General features: G+C 50.6%; 1 protein-coding gene across 1 annotated transcript; it reads right to left on the bottom strand.

Moving 5' to 3' along the window:
* Positions 1-2,792: 2,792 nt before the first annotated feature.
* Positions 2,793-13,563, bottom strand: LOC100904023 (multidrug resistance protein 1B). Its single transcript, XM_029113377.1, is given in 29 exon segments — positions 2,793-2,924; positions 3,673-3,854; positions 4,000-4,428; positions 4,555-4,759; positions 5,406-5,621; positions 5,736-5,885; positions 6,045-6,257; positions 6,389-6,562; positions 6,668-6,797; positions 7,003-7,132; positions 7,460-7,634; positions 7,880-8,036; positions 8,171-8,364; positions 8,450-8,612; positions 8,708-8,820; positions 8,912-9,001; positions 9,120-9,299; positions 9,388-9,587; positions 9,697-9,988; positions 10,079-10,304; positions 10,690-10,847; positions 11,062-11,200; positions 11,335-11,532; positions 11,647-11,709; positions 11,801-11,851; positions 11,967-12,118; positions 12,509-12,572; positions 12,816-12,883; positions 13,516-13,563. Coding segments are annotated over 29 exon segments (4,692 nt in total).
* Between the last annotated feature and the right edge of the window lie 877 nt (positions 13,564-14,440).

Below are 14,440 nucleotides of genomic sequence, written 5' to 3'. Positions count from 1 at the left end.
AGGAACACAATGTGCCGACATTGAGCAATTCCCGTGTCCTGAAGGCTATCGTACACACTTCTCTTAGCTGACTTAGATCCTTCACAATTTTGGACTGTGGTTCGTTGATAAGCTTAGTCAGCAGTGTAATTAAGTCATTACATGACCAGTGGATGGTGAGGATGATTTGTCAGGCTTTGGCTATAGAGTTGATCCGGAGAGTTCAGCGAGCTGACGGAGGGGAAACGGAGCAATAGGACGGAAGAACTCGAGGAGAGCATTCGCAACGTTCCGTGATGATGATTCCACAGAGGAACTTGTCTTCTCCAGTTCATACTTGAAGACAGCGCTCCGAGGGCCGAATTACGAATCGAAACGACCTGACAACGACTGGAAACAGCAGATGCTGCACGTTGTGTACTGCGATGTGATTTAATTAATTTTCGGTGGGTTATTCTGATATTTTGACCTCACCATAGCCCGTTTCCTATGGTCGCGAACTTCATGCAGACGTGGGGGCACTGTGGTTACCGATGCGATATTTTTCTGTTGACGATTCCGTGCAACGTTCCATTCATAATTTCTTCATGTAGTCCCCTTGAGGAAGGAGAACATGTTGCAAGAAGCTTGTTGATTTAGAAAGGACCCCGTGTGAGCACGATCGAAGAATGTGGAGACACATTCGTTCTGGAAGCTTTCGTTGCATTTCCTCATAGATGGTTCTTACCCTTATCCAAAGGTGCAAGTCTAGTCAATCCACAGACACTCGCGCGTCGTGGATTCCGTGTCGTACCATGCGGCCAGAAAAACACAATTCATTGCGATCGAGAGTCCCTTAATGAATTGCGCGTGTCTCGGTGTTGTTCAAAGCGATGTGAGCGATCGACCCCTCAACGACGAGCCTACGAGACGTCGTTCCTCCGGAACCAGCGCCCGAGAAACCAACCTACCGACGCCGCTTTCACTCGGATGAGATAGGCTCTGTCGTTTCCTCTCAATGTGATTTTGTTGTTAAGTTTGACTTGGGCATACGCATGGATGTGAGTGAAATGAAGTTCGTTCTATCATTAGGTTGGCATACGAGCTGCAGGAACTTCAAACGGAATAATGAACGGCAGTAAGATAATTATTTCTCCGACGACTACAACTGAGTCAAATCAATAAAGAAGCAACTGCTACAATGATTTGAGTGAATGTCCCCGTGAGTTTATGTCGAAAAAGTTTCTAACCGTCTTCGTACCCACGCTCGCTGCCCTTTGCCACGAGTCGCCAATCACCGTGACGCAGAAAGAAATCGGCGAGGAGCGATTGAAAAGGGTGCCAAGATCTGCAACTGCAAAGGAGAAAACTAACTCGTGCTGGGATAAAGGGCGGAGAGCCTCTGAAGCGACCTGGTTCGAAAGGCATCGGATATTTCGCGAGCCGAATCGTATCGCGAGTCGCGAGACATTGCTTGCACTTTCGAAGCGATACGCTGCATATCGCGCTATCTCGAAGCCGAAGCCCCGAATTTTCCATGAATCGCTTATCACTTTTTCATAGGCATGAGCGGAACAATTTATTCAGCAGACTCTCTATATCTCTCCGCGTGAGTTTACCTATAGTGCGATGATCCTTATATTTCGGAACTAAGATTTCCCCACACGATTGACGTTCACCGCGTCGCCTCTCCTCCGACGCGACGCGTCGATTTTCGTAAATTGAGATGTTTCCGTCTGGACTCGAGCAGGATTTCCGGGAGTGCTTCCCGTCGAAAGGATATACCTATCATATTCTTAACATATCATATTTACCGTGAATATTCTTATAGACGGGCACGCTCCAATAGACGGGCATCTCCCGGTGTATACGAGAAATAGACGGGCACTCTCCAATAGACGGGCACTCTCCAAAACTCGGGCAGTCTCCAATAGTAGGGCAGTCTTCAATAGCCGGGCAGTCTCTAATAATCAGGCAGTTCCCGATTGACGGGCTCTGGCTCACAAGCCAGAGTGTAATGAGCGATCCGTTTCCAGTACCTTCGCAAATTGAATATCTTCGGAATCACGTAATGGAAGAATGAGTTTCGCATTACTCAGTCAGCGTCTTGAATGAAATTGCGATTATGATAGGCGCTTGTATGCAGCATTCAGCACGAAGGTGAAGTCGTGTAGACCGCGAAAAATGGCTCCAATGCGGGACTTCCTCTCCCGAAAACATACTCTCCGCCGTCATCACCACGCTGAGCGTCGACCGCTCTCAGCATCTGCGCAAGATATACCCGCCATGAAAATGGAGGGAAATCCGGCTTTGATGTAAATCCAATTCGTATTCGAGAGATGGACAATTATTACTTCTGTTTTGAATCTCACAAAATCGACAGGCAGCCTTTGATAAACGAGCGGTCTCTGATAGACGGGCAGTCTCTGATAGACGGGCAGTCTCTGATAGACGGGCAGTCTCTGATAGAAGGGCAGTCTCTGTTAGACGGCCAGTCTCTAATAAACGGGCACCTTCAAAAGGATCGAAAAGTAAACGGGCATGCCCGTCTGATAGAATGTTTATGGTATATGACAAGTCTTCATTTAACGAACTAAGGTTCCTCAACAGTATAGGTACTTTCTATATCCATTATCGGGAGGTCGACATTGGTTTCGGTTCGTCTCGGAAAAAATCAGAATCTCCCTCGTTCCTGAAGCTCATTTCATGGGCCGGCTGAGACCTGAGAGCTATCGAGCTGCATCTCATTGTGGAGATAGACTCCGTCAGAAGACTTTATGCACGAGTAACATCGGGATTTATTCATGTTCAGGGGAGAAAATTTCGTCTCAAAATCAACCATCACTCTCGTCTTTGTCGATCTTATCTGAGCTCACGGGTCCCTGTATGCCTTGGAGCTCCTCGTGTATTTTCTTTTGAGATTGTCTTTTGATTATATCCCATGGTTGATCTCCTTTCCGACGCGCCTGAAAGGAAAGAAAAACGGAGAGTTTGAGCTCATGACGAATTCCTCTCCGTCGGGCCCTTCCGAAGTTGGATTCGCTCGAATGCGGAACTGGTATCCTGCATCTTCTTTCATCCATGCACGCACTTTTCGCGTACTCTCCTTTCGCAGAGAAATTAATATTTTCTCATTCGGAGCCGTCGGAAATCATCATCCCCTAAGCCCTCGTTCACCGTGTACCCGCCGCCTCAAGGGTCAGAAGCTTCCTGCTTCCACGATTTCCAACACTTCGGAAAAGCCTGCCTGGAAATCCCTCTAGATCTCTTAGCAAACTCCGCCGTTCCTCAGCCGCCCGATTTGAGGTTGCAACACGATGTGGCGCCGCGTCAACAGACTCGGAAAATCGGCTTGGTCGGCGAGTCTCATCCGGAAGTTAGATAACTTCCTACAGAAAACAGCAACTCCTTATCCTGCGATTTTTCCGATCTCCGACGCGAGAAAGTTTTTCTCGGCGTTGGCGCCGGAGCACTGCCTCGTCGCCGGCAGCTTCCTTCGTCAGATTCGTTCGCTTAGGATCGGAGCTCCATTCGACACGAATGGGTACGCTTTCATTGCGAAGAGCGCGCTCCGTTTCTCACAGAACAGAGGATTGAATCTCTTTCTGCATTCTGAGTGACCACTACGAAGGTATGAATCCATGTGGAACGCGAGCCTCCTCAGGCTCATGATCACCGGGGAGAGAAACGACTGGCGGGACAGATTGGCCTCACCTTCACCTTGAGGCTTTGTTGGAGTTCATCCTCACTCTCACTCGAAACTCCTGCATGACCCGGCATTTCACTTCCGGACTCCGAGCGGTCTACGCGGCGCATCGTTTCAACTCGTTTCCGAGGTGTTTCGGGGGTTGCCGGCTCATCGTCGGTTGAAGTTCCGTCTTCATCTTTTAAATGCTCTGCAAAAAATATTCCCCGACTTATGTCGAAGTCTTAGCGAACTCGATTCCTCTAATCTAAGAGCGAGGGAAAGCTATCTAGGTGATCAGAATTGGAACGGAGATTAGATCCACAGGAATAGACAGTAAGCAGAGGCTTCGTTACCATTCGTCGTGATTATGACGATTGACGACGGTCGTCTTTTCATCCTCACGGCGGGAGGCTTCTCTGGAAGTCCTTGAGAGCTATTCTGGGGCAGTTCATAAGGTGAGTTCGGGGAAACACTCCTCGGCGTGATCCTCCTCTCGATTGCCGCGGAGTTCTGCTTCTGGCCCTCGGACGTCGCGTACGGCTTCCCGTGCGTGCTCCGAGCATGAATTTGGAAAGCCCCTGGATCAGGTAAGCTTTGCATCTGCTTCTCTTTTAGAACGTTATCGAGTCTTTCTGCGAGTTCCGCCGCGTCGACGCTATCCAAAGATGTGCGGATCGAATCCCTCCTCTGGGGAGTCATCGTTCTGCTATTCATGATGCTCTGAGGGCAAGAGGGTGTCGAGAGATCTGATCGTAAGGAGTCCGATCGCGAATAAGCGTCACCTGTAAATCGAGTTCCTTTCCTCATCGGAGCCATACTGGAGCGTCTAAAAGCTCTTAAAATTCACCCGGCCCGAGTGCGGAAATCACTTTCGAGCGTCGACCATTCGGACGAAACTTTGTCTTTACCGTCTTGCTTCTTATTCCGAAGGCCTTTGAAGAGTCGGCGGTATCTGGGACGTCTGGTCAACAATTCCTGATGTTTTCCTTGGTCCACGACGCGACCTTGTTGCAAGAGATATATCTGTTGACAGCTCTCAGCTGTTGCCAGCGTCGGCGATATGACGATGCAGGTCCTGTTTTGTCGTATATCTTCCAGAACTCCCGTGACGATCTGAGGAGACACGTTTGAGCTCGAGAAACAACTTGTCCGAGAATAGACCTTTCCCGAAACTCCATCAAATCATCTCGTTTTCGGATCCGCATTGAGGGGGTGAGCGAGAAGATTTCCCGTCGCTTAGATCTCGCTGAGTTTTCGCTCCCGAGCTCGGCAGGGCTCAAAATTATTTCGGAACACCGTCGCCGCAAGTTTGTTAGCGGCTACCACAAACAACGAGCTCCGAGAGCTTACGGGGAGCTCCGCCCCACATTTGAACGAAGGATGCCAAAGCACCTCCTCGACGTGCGTTTTTAGACTTGCAAAGCGGATTATAACCCACGCGCTCGAGATTCCAAACACAGATAAAAGGCTTGGGAGGAGAGCGTCGTTCGGTCAGTGCGCTGTCTCTAAGCCGACTTCCTGGTAGGTAGGAAGGCAGGCAGGCCAGCCGGCTGTCCGCGGGGACCTACGTCGATTCATTCCCCGGGAGGAGCGAGGGATCCAATTCCTTGCGGACTCGTGAATTCACACAGATCGATTTCGCCCTCCCCTTCATTCCGTAGATTCACAGCACCCCAGAGAACGGATCATTTTCATCGATTCGCTTGGGCTCTCATACCGCCCTCGTCACCCAATTAGTCACCTTCTAATGTGGACTTACCCTCAATTTATCGTCTGACAGGGTTTGCCAACCTGTCTGGTCGACGAGGATGATTCGGGGTTCACGGAGGAGGGCTCTGGCCATGGAAAGTAAGATTTTTTCCGCCGGACCTATCGTTTCGCTCTGACCCCCGGAGCTACTTATGAAGGTGTGATACCCCTGAGGTAGATGCATGATGAAGTCGTGTATCTTGCTCTGCTGACACGCACTGATCACCTAGGATTAGAGGAACATCTTGAGATTCCTCGCGGCGACGAATCGGATTTCGCAAACTCCGGTCGTTCTTGCGAGGAGGGGACGAGCTCCACGGCTCGATATCCGCCTACTAACCATCTGATTAGTGACTTGCCGCGAACTTTCGCCGTGAGCCACGTTTGCCCAAATCGTGTCGAAAAAGAAATGCGCTTCTATATTGATTATGGCCATCTGCTTCCGCACCCAGGTCACGTCGAGGCTCAAAATTGGCTTGTTGTCCAATAACTGTGAAGGAATGAATCACATCGCAGCTTGTTCGTCCATAATTACGCCCGCCGAGAGAACACCCGCAGGAGCACTCTCCGCGGCGGGCTCTGGGGGAGTTCGATACTTGGCTACAATCGTTGCAAGGTCCTGCCCGAAATGGGATGAAAATCTTCGTACAATTTCCCCGGCCGTCGGGACATCGAACAGCTGCAGGAGTTCGAGGCACGTCCGCTTGCCGCTGCCGAGGTCACCGCTCAGCGCGATCATCTCGTTCGGCACCGCGCCGAACGAAACTCCCTTAAGCACAAGCTGTTCCTGAGTGAAGATGTACTTGCAAGTCGAGTATCTGAAGTGAACCGCTTGGAACGATATGATTCCGTCACAGATCTCCTGAAAGAGAGATATGTCAGAGTTCCGTCGAATGGCGCCGTACCCGGTGCTGCCTCTCTCGCAAACAATTCCCCGATGAGGAACCCAAACTGGATCTCTCTCTCTCCGGAGCTCCGTCGAAGTCGTCTTACTTTGTTCTCATCAACGAATTTTCTGCCGACGGCATAAAGTTTCGGCAGGCTATTCTTCAAGGCCAACACAAAAGCAGCTCCTTGTCTCGCCCTGGAGAAGTTGGGCGCGAACACAGCGAGAGACTGAGCGAGAAGGAGGACTCCGAAGATAATGCTCTCAGTCAGCTTGAAAACCTGTCGCACAAGGACGAAGGGGATCGCATCAATTCCCATTGATTCAACAGTCGAATTGGAATCTTGGTTGTGATGCAAAAGGACTAGGGAGTCAGGCCCGGGTACCTCTGTGAAGTCTCCGAGTTGCTCAGCGTTGATGGCCGTGCATGCGACTAGAAAGATGACGGTGTAGCTTAGCAACGGGATTGCTTGGGAAATACCGTATAGCACACCGTTGCGAGCACTCAAAGCCGTCCTGCGAATAGAATATATTTAGTCCGCTGAGAGGAGCCTCGCGAAGACTTAGCCAGTGAAAGCAAATGAAGCCTAATTGATTCGGGCTCCCACGCTCAAGTCTAGACTCGATACTCAATAGCGTATTTGATTAGAGCGGCAGTCTCCGGAAGCTGTCAAAGGGGGGATTGCTAATTGATCAGCGAGCTTCGATTTCGATGCCTTACCCGGTTCGCAGGGTCTTTGAAACGGCGATCGCGTAAGCCGCGCAGAAAACTTGTTCCTGGTGGAGCGACTTCACGGTGAGGATCTTATTGATGATATCCGTGGCTAGGAAGCGGCTTCTGTCATCTTGAACTTTAAGAGAAAATATTATCCCGAAGGAAACGAGGATCCTCCACTCGTCTGCGTATATTCCATGCCGAGTTGCGATCCGTATCCGATCAGTTCGCTCAGCGCTCTGACTGTAATTATGAACTCCTCGACAAATAATCGTTTTCACTACTCTCGCATTTTCGGAGGCTCAGCTGAGCCGAGCTCAGGTCAGAGGCCTTCTTGGACTTTTCGGGACCCGCGAGGGGAGGGCGATCGGTCCATCGCCCCTCCCCCTGCGATGGACCTTGTTCCTCGAAGGATCATTCTCGATGCCGCACCTTCCGTTTGTGGGATACAAAGTGAATTTACCTCTTTGAGTGTGTGAGCCTAGAACGAAGTGCTCGAAGAAAACGGCGATCAGGATAGCGGGCGCGAAACAGAGGGCACAGAGCCCCAATCTCCAGTAAAAACACGAAGCCAGCACGATCCAGCAGACGAAGGAAGAAAATCCTTGGAACATCAATGTCAGCAAGGGACCGACGAGCTGTGATTCCAAACGGACTTTCAGGTGAGGAGGAGTCATAAAACCCGGGCACAGGATAATCATGAAAAATTCAGAAACAGGGAACAATGGAAAGAATAGCGCTGTTCGAGTCGGCCACGTTCTACGCTTTGTCAGTCCTCCTTGAGGTACTCGTGGAGCAATGGCGGGAAAACCTTTCAAGCTGAGGCTGGCTGATGCTCATCAGCTCCAACTCTCAGCTCACTCGGTCGGAGTAATTAACTCACTAGTTTGATCTGTGCGACATCGTTGAGGATGATCCGAATGACTTCGGTGACCTCATTTTTGGGATTATCGAACCAAGAGATCGGCAGACGTAGGATAGCTTCGTATGCTGTTTCCAGGAGTTGGCATCCAAGCCGCTCGCCCACGTAGGTGAAAGACCTTGGACGAGAGAGTCATTCTACAGCTTGATTCGAATTCGTGTTTTGCCCCTGATCGGGAAGGAAACGAAATACACGACTCATGAAATTCAAAGTCCGTTCCCATGAAAAAAAACGGATTTTTGTCGCTCTCACCAACTGTGGAAGAATGCGACGGCGCTTGTGATTACTCCGAGGAGCACGAGATGGGCACATTGAATCTCTACGTAGTTGTTCAATGCCGACGAGTCATGGAGCAGTAGAAACGAGTAGAGCATGTCGCCGAACACGACTCCATACAGTGCGAGCGAGATGCCGGATAACGCCGCGAAAATACATCCGATGCTCACCTGCGGTACGAAGAGGGAGGTCATTCGTATCAGTTATTCGTACAGGAGGGGGGTGAGGCACATTCAACCTTGCAAAGATTCTCACCGTCGGCAGGTGTTCACGCAGGAGCGAAATAAATTGTGCATTTGAATATTGAGTTTGGAGATGAGCTTCGTGATTGAAGCCTTCGTTGTGTTCCGAAGAAGCATCCTGTTCGACCAGGGACGAAACTTGGCGGTCCAGCACACCGGAATAGGGGGGCAGACCTCTCCTGCAGGGATACCATTTATGTTGCTTCGATTCAAGGTATCGTCATTTCAAAATCATGGCAGCCAATCGCCGTATTGTTGTTCGGAATCCAACTGACCGAGAGGCGACAGTCCTAATTCCTTCATGTCTTGCAGATCTCTCTTCAAATGTTGTGCGAAAGTCTTCTTGCCATGGACGAGCTCAGCATAGCTGCCCTCCTCAACGATCTAAAGAAGAAAAAACGGATATTTGTTTGACGGCTCGAGGACCGCAGTTATTCTACCTCTTGGTGAACTAAGCGCGAGGGAGGAGAGTCACCTTGCCCTCTTCCAAAACGATGATTCTTTCATGATCTCTGAGCTTGAAAGCTTTGTTCGATATCAGGATCGACGTTCGACCTTCCATTGCCTGGCGACGGGAGGAAGCAAAGACATCGGCGTCAAGTTTTGAATAGAAACATATGTTCTTATCGTTCCCCGTGGAAAAAGCCTCTCCGATCTCAATTATCTGCCGTTGGCGTACGTACGTTCTGCATCGCGTGGATAACCATGGCAGCGGCGTCACCTCGCAAATTGTGGCTCGGATTCTCCAAGATAAGGATCGACGCATTCCTCGCGATAGCTCGCGCAATGCAGAGCAGTTGTCGCTGTCCCAGGGACAGTGGGGCTCCGCACGGAGACAATACTGTGTCATATTTCTTTGGTAACTGCAAACACAGACACAGAAGAAGAACGTCACCACAGCCTCGGGCAGAGTCGTAGAAGGTCGAGCTTTGTTCCTCGACTACACTGTACCTTCAGTATAAATTTGTGGGCTTGAGCAGCTATCGCAGCCTGTTCGATATCGCTCTGTTGGATCATCGGGTTTCCGTAACGAATGTTTTCCGCGATTGTCGCAGCAAAGAGAACGGGATCCTGTCGTACGACGGCGAGTCTCGAACGCAGCCATCCCACATTGTAAGAGCGAATGTCTCTGCCATCGACCAGAATTCTACCTAGAACCGGGATGTTTGCTGAAAAGACCGACCATTCCGAGAGAATTCGCCTCGAGCGAAAGCCCGAGTCGAGATAGAACGAATTCCGAATACGAATCAAGCTCCGTACCGAACGATGGTTCTGTGAAGCGTAACAGAAGGTCCGCAACAGCATGCGCCTGACCCTGCTCCCACGACGCGTCATAAATAGAGAGTCTCTCGGCGCACCTGACCTCGAGCGAGATTGTTTTCAAGGGCGTGGACAGATGTGGGCTCGAGACGCTGTCAAAAACGATCTCGCCTTGACACTGGCCTTCGGTCTCGCCCTTCGTCTCGCCACCGCTGGTACGGACGGAGTCGGCGAGTGCGAAGATCCTCTTAGCGGCGGCGCGAGCCCTTCTGAACGTACGAGCATAGCTAACCTGGAGAGGAATAGTGCCGTTCTGGATTATCCGGAGCGAGAGTGTACTCGGATGATTCTGATCTTGCGATCGAACGGAAACAAGTCTCACAAGTTTCGTAGCGCTGAGTATTGCCAGAGCGAGGTTGAAGATAGGACACAGGACGTGGGAAGCGACCATGTCTTGCTTCTCGTAGGCCAACTGGCGACAAATCCCATACCAAAAGGCTAGTGCATACGAAGCGTAGAGGAAACACCAGATCAGGGATGAGGATGCGCTCGTCCAGACCAACTTCCGATAAGCGTGTCGTTGACTATTGTCCAAACGCCGCCGGAACCTTTGGAGGAATAGTTCGAATTACTGTGGAAGCCTCCCGCTCAATTTTCACCCCTTAACGAGCGATGTTCGTTCAAACTCTCTGGAGCGGGTCCCATCGAATACCTCGCCCAAAATCAGAGAGATGTTCCTAAGGATTGATCTGATCGCACAGATATCGCGTCGACGCGGAGCGCCATCTGTCACGCTTGCCGTATTCTCACCACGTCGGCACGAAAAATCGAACAACGACGTTAACTCATAGAGTTTGCGGTTAATGACCTTGAAGGGCTCCTTCTGAGTCTCGCTCGCATCATTGCGACTGCATGCAAATATTCCCCATCGGGAAGGGAAATTTGAATTTAGATACGATACGTCTGCAGGTCCAAACAAGACGAGAAACTAACTTGGCGACTTCTTTGTCCTCCGCACCGAAAGCTACAACAGCTCGTATGTTGTGTATGGCTTCGCTCGCCGTGAACGCAGCTATGTGCAGTTGATCCCCTTCGATGCTCTGATGATATGCGACCCGCTGGCCGATCAGGGTTACGATCAGGAGAAACATCTGAAAGAGGTCGTCGGATGAGTTTTTCGGAGGCTCACCCAGCGCCATTCTGACACAACGGTTCTATCCGTAATCGATCAACCTCCGTTGTCGTCGGACCAAAACCACGTCGACGACGAGGAAAAAAATGCGACGACAACGCCTGTCGGGGTTTTCTGTATCCAACGAATGTAATTGTTGCTGGTGGACTGTACCGCCGATAAATTCTGCGTACCGGTAGAGGACTGAGCATTAGCAGGAAGAGAATCCAATTTGTGCCGAACGCAATCAGCGTGCAAGCGACTAGAGTACATGAGTTTGATACGAGCAGTCCGAGTTTGCTCCCCAAGCCTTCCTCGATGGCATCCAAGTCCCTGAAAGTTCAAAGCTACTTCATAGGCCCCTCGGGGTCTCCAGAAATCAACGAGAACCTCTCTGTTCCGAATCCGCGAAAGAGCCCCGTCTTAGGAGCCGGAGGATGTATGGGGCTCATGGATGCGTCGAAAGCGATAAGCTGAATGAGGACGAAGCTTACTCGAGCCTGTCCCGGATGAACTTCTCAGTTATATTCGTCTGGGCCCATTTCTGCTCCTGGCTCAAAACGCTTTCCATGAAGATGAGACGAATTCGGAATGCTTGCTTGGCTCCGGCCTGGCTCAGGAGGAATTCCAGAAGAGCATTCAGGGCAAACAGTCCGCAAACGCAGCTGAGGACAGAATTTGATCTCGTTTACGATCGAGCTCGCGACGGTCGGCCATGGCCCATGACAGATTTATATCGAGCAGATGGCGTGGGAATTTCATGAGGAGACTAATCTCACCTCGACAGACAGAGTATCACGAATGCCGAGTTCGTTGCGAAATCACCGGTGAAGTACTCGCCACTGAAAAAAATTGTAGGTCCGGATGCGGAGGATGTGGAAATTGAGCCGATCTGCACGCATCGGCATAAATGATTTTGTTGATCTCATTTACATGGGTGAATGGTCCAGAAATTTATCGTAGGCGATGTGGCTCCCATTTGTTCTGCAACGAACACGCGAGTGTTGAGCACGCTATTACGATGACAGCTATTCGAAGCATGTCGCGTCGAAGCATTGAATTCGAGAGCTTGCGGAATGCAAGTCATTTCCGATCTCACATTGTTCGGTTGTTGTAGAAGTGGTCCACGACGAAGAGGTCCATTAGCGAAGACATGAACAGCAATGCTAAAGGAGTGAGCGCTCCGGCCAGGAGTGCCGCGCAGAGCCCGACGAGCGCGAAGATTTTGTCCTTGAGCGTGGCATATCGGAACTGATCTCGAGACAGAAATGACGCAATTTAATTATGCTTAGGGATTATCGAGGCAGATGTCATGAATGAGCTCCGGGCGTCGAATAAACTGTGGAGTGTCGATGAATCGGGATAATCCCTGTCTAGGGAATCGCGCCAAATCATGTGAAAACAAGAAACCGCGCTCGATAATTCGCAGACCCCGGTCGATTTGTTGACTCCTGTTTTTGTTCCTTGAACACGTAGTCCCTGCTTCCTCTGAACTCTACCGATGGCTCTTCTTTCTTCTCTTTCTTTCTAGAATACTCGTTGGGCGGGGCACTAAGAGCTCTCAACTAAGCCGTGGAGTCTAATAAAAAGGATATAGCGGACTTTAACTACCATTGCTCAGACCTGGAACCTCCTACTCACCAAATCGCATATTGTTAGAGAATCAACGATCCTTTTAGTGCGTGACGAGCCTTGTCGATGTTCTCTGAAACTGCACGGGAAAGCTCAGACGTCGTTCATGCACCTCTTCAATGGAACTTGGAATTTTTGGTCCGGACGACCGAGATTCGACACACAGAATCATAGTCGATTCCATTGTTATCGAGCCATCATGCAACCCCGATCGAAGGCGACTTCTCCGATGGACATGGCGTCGGATCTGATTACCTCATCGATAACATGATCCCGAAACCACACAGGGAGGCAAACGAGGCGTTTCGGTACTGACCTGAAATTCTTGATTGTGGCCGGACCTTTCTTGCCCATCTCGGAGAACATAGCCGACAGTGTTCGGAACTGGAATGGATAAATAAATATTACGCAATGATCTCGTGGTTCCGTTGCCTCGACTCGCGCACACAGCTCTGTTTCCCTGTCCGGGCTTCTACTTTCTTTCACTGCGGAGGCTTTCTCCTGGGGACACCATCGCGCATTTCGTGGACCTCGAACAAATTTAAATCCTCTCATTGCGGACCGCGGTGATTCGGCGAGAGCAGCTCATCTTTGTACTACAGAGTCACGGTAATGGAGCTGATCGAGAGGAGGGGCGCCAACGCCTGATCCAGGCGGAATGTTTGCGACAATCGAGCTGAGGTCGAGTTGGATATATCGGACTGCAATACCACGATACTCCCCTACGACCTCCAACCGGGAGGCGAGTCGTCGGTCCGACTCAAGCTAATTTTTCTCACGACCTCGAACTTCGGAAAGTCATTCTGGAGTCAGGTTCTGCCGAAGACTAGATTCTCAGAGGTGGTGCTCAGGACCAGAAATACATGCCTATCGTTTCTTGACTTCCTCTCCCACAGGAGAAGACGATGACTGCCTTGTCAAGTGGAGTGATGGGGCTTCACAGAAGCCCAAGAGCATCGGAAAGAATGTACCTGATTGATATCCCGAGTCCGCGAGTCTGGAGAGTCGTTCCTTACCATATTGAGATCTCTGAAGACCGTCGGACTGAGACGCGTCAAATGCATCGTCAGGTGTTGCGAATCAGAGGGTTGTTCAACGATTCAGCTGTACTGAGCTGCTCAGGTTTCGTGCTTCGAGACGTCCTTGGGGGTCATATTCGATCGGATTCCGGAAAGCATCAAACGGCTTCAGAACTGCGTAGGTCGATTCGTGACATGATCATCCATGGTAGCGGAACTTATTGTCGGTGATTCCCCCTGACCGTTGAATTCACACACTGCGGCGCTCCCCGCACAGTGCAGCGCGGAACTCTGGAAGATTCCATCGTCACCTCAACATCGAGAGAAGCACTTTCTCCGTCGACGACAGTATCCACGACAATGTGTCGCTCCAGATGACAGTTACAGCAACACAGGTGGGGGAACTTCTCTTCTTCTTTCACTTTTCATCGAATGATGCTGATTAGCGTTGAGGACTTCGATGGCATATCTTCTGACAGAGCTGCTGGCGGCAGCGATGGCAGAAGAATCCCATGATGGAGACGCAGCCGTCACGTGTTCCAGTGGAGCGAGGATGCATTGCGCACAGCAGCGGCCGCACCACTCACAGCGGCAGCAGCGGCGGCTGCCGTCAAACAGAAACTCTGTCTGAAGTGAAATCGATTCTGTGAAGCTCCTGGGTAGCAGCCGTTGAGCGATACTGGATTTCCTTTTTTCACCAGTGAAGAAATCGACAAGACGGAAGAGCGTACGAGCGCTAATTACATCGAATGTTCCGGTGACGGCGGGATTGCAAACTCTGTCTATTGTCGTCGAGTATCGTGTATCATTCACCTTGTGCCTAACAAAACGGAGCGAAAGCTGGCCAAGGACACCTTGGAGGCTCTCGCTCACCACCGCACTCTCTTGCGGATCCCGCTCAAATCCACATGCTCGAGCGAAT

Source organism: Galendromus occidentalis, unplaced genomic scaffold (assembly GCF_000255335.2).
Source record: "Galendromus occidentalis unplaced genomic scaffold, Mocc_1.1 scf7180000076583, whole genome shotgun sequence".
Lineage (NCBI taxonomy): Eukaryota > Metazoa > Arthropoda > Arachnida > Mesostigmata > Phytoseiidae > Galendromus > Galendromus occidentalis.
The sequence above is the reverse complement of the archived record's forward strand: the minus strand, read 5'-3'. Positions and strand labels throughout refer to the sequence as shown.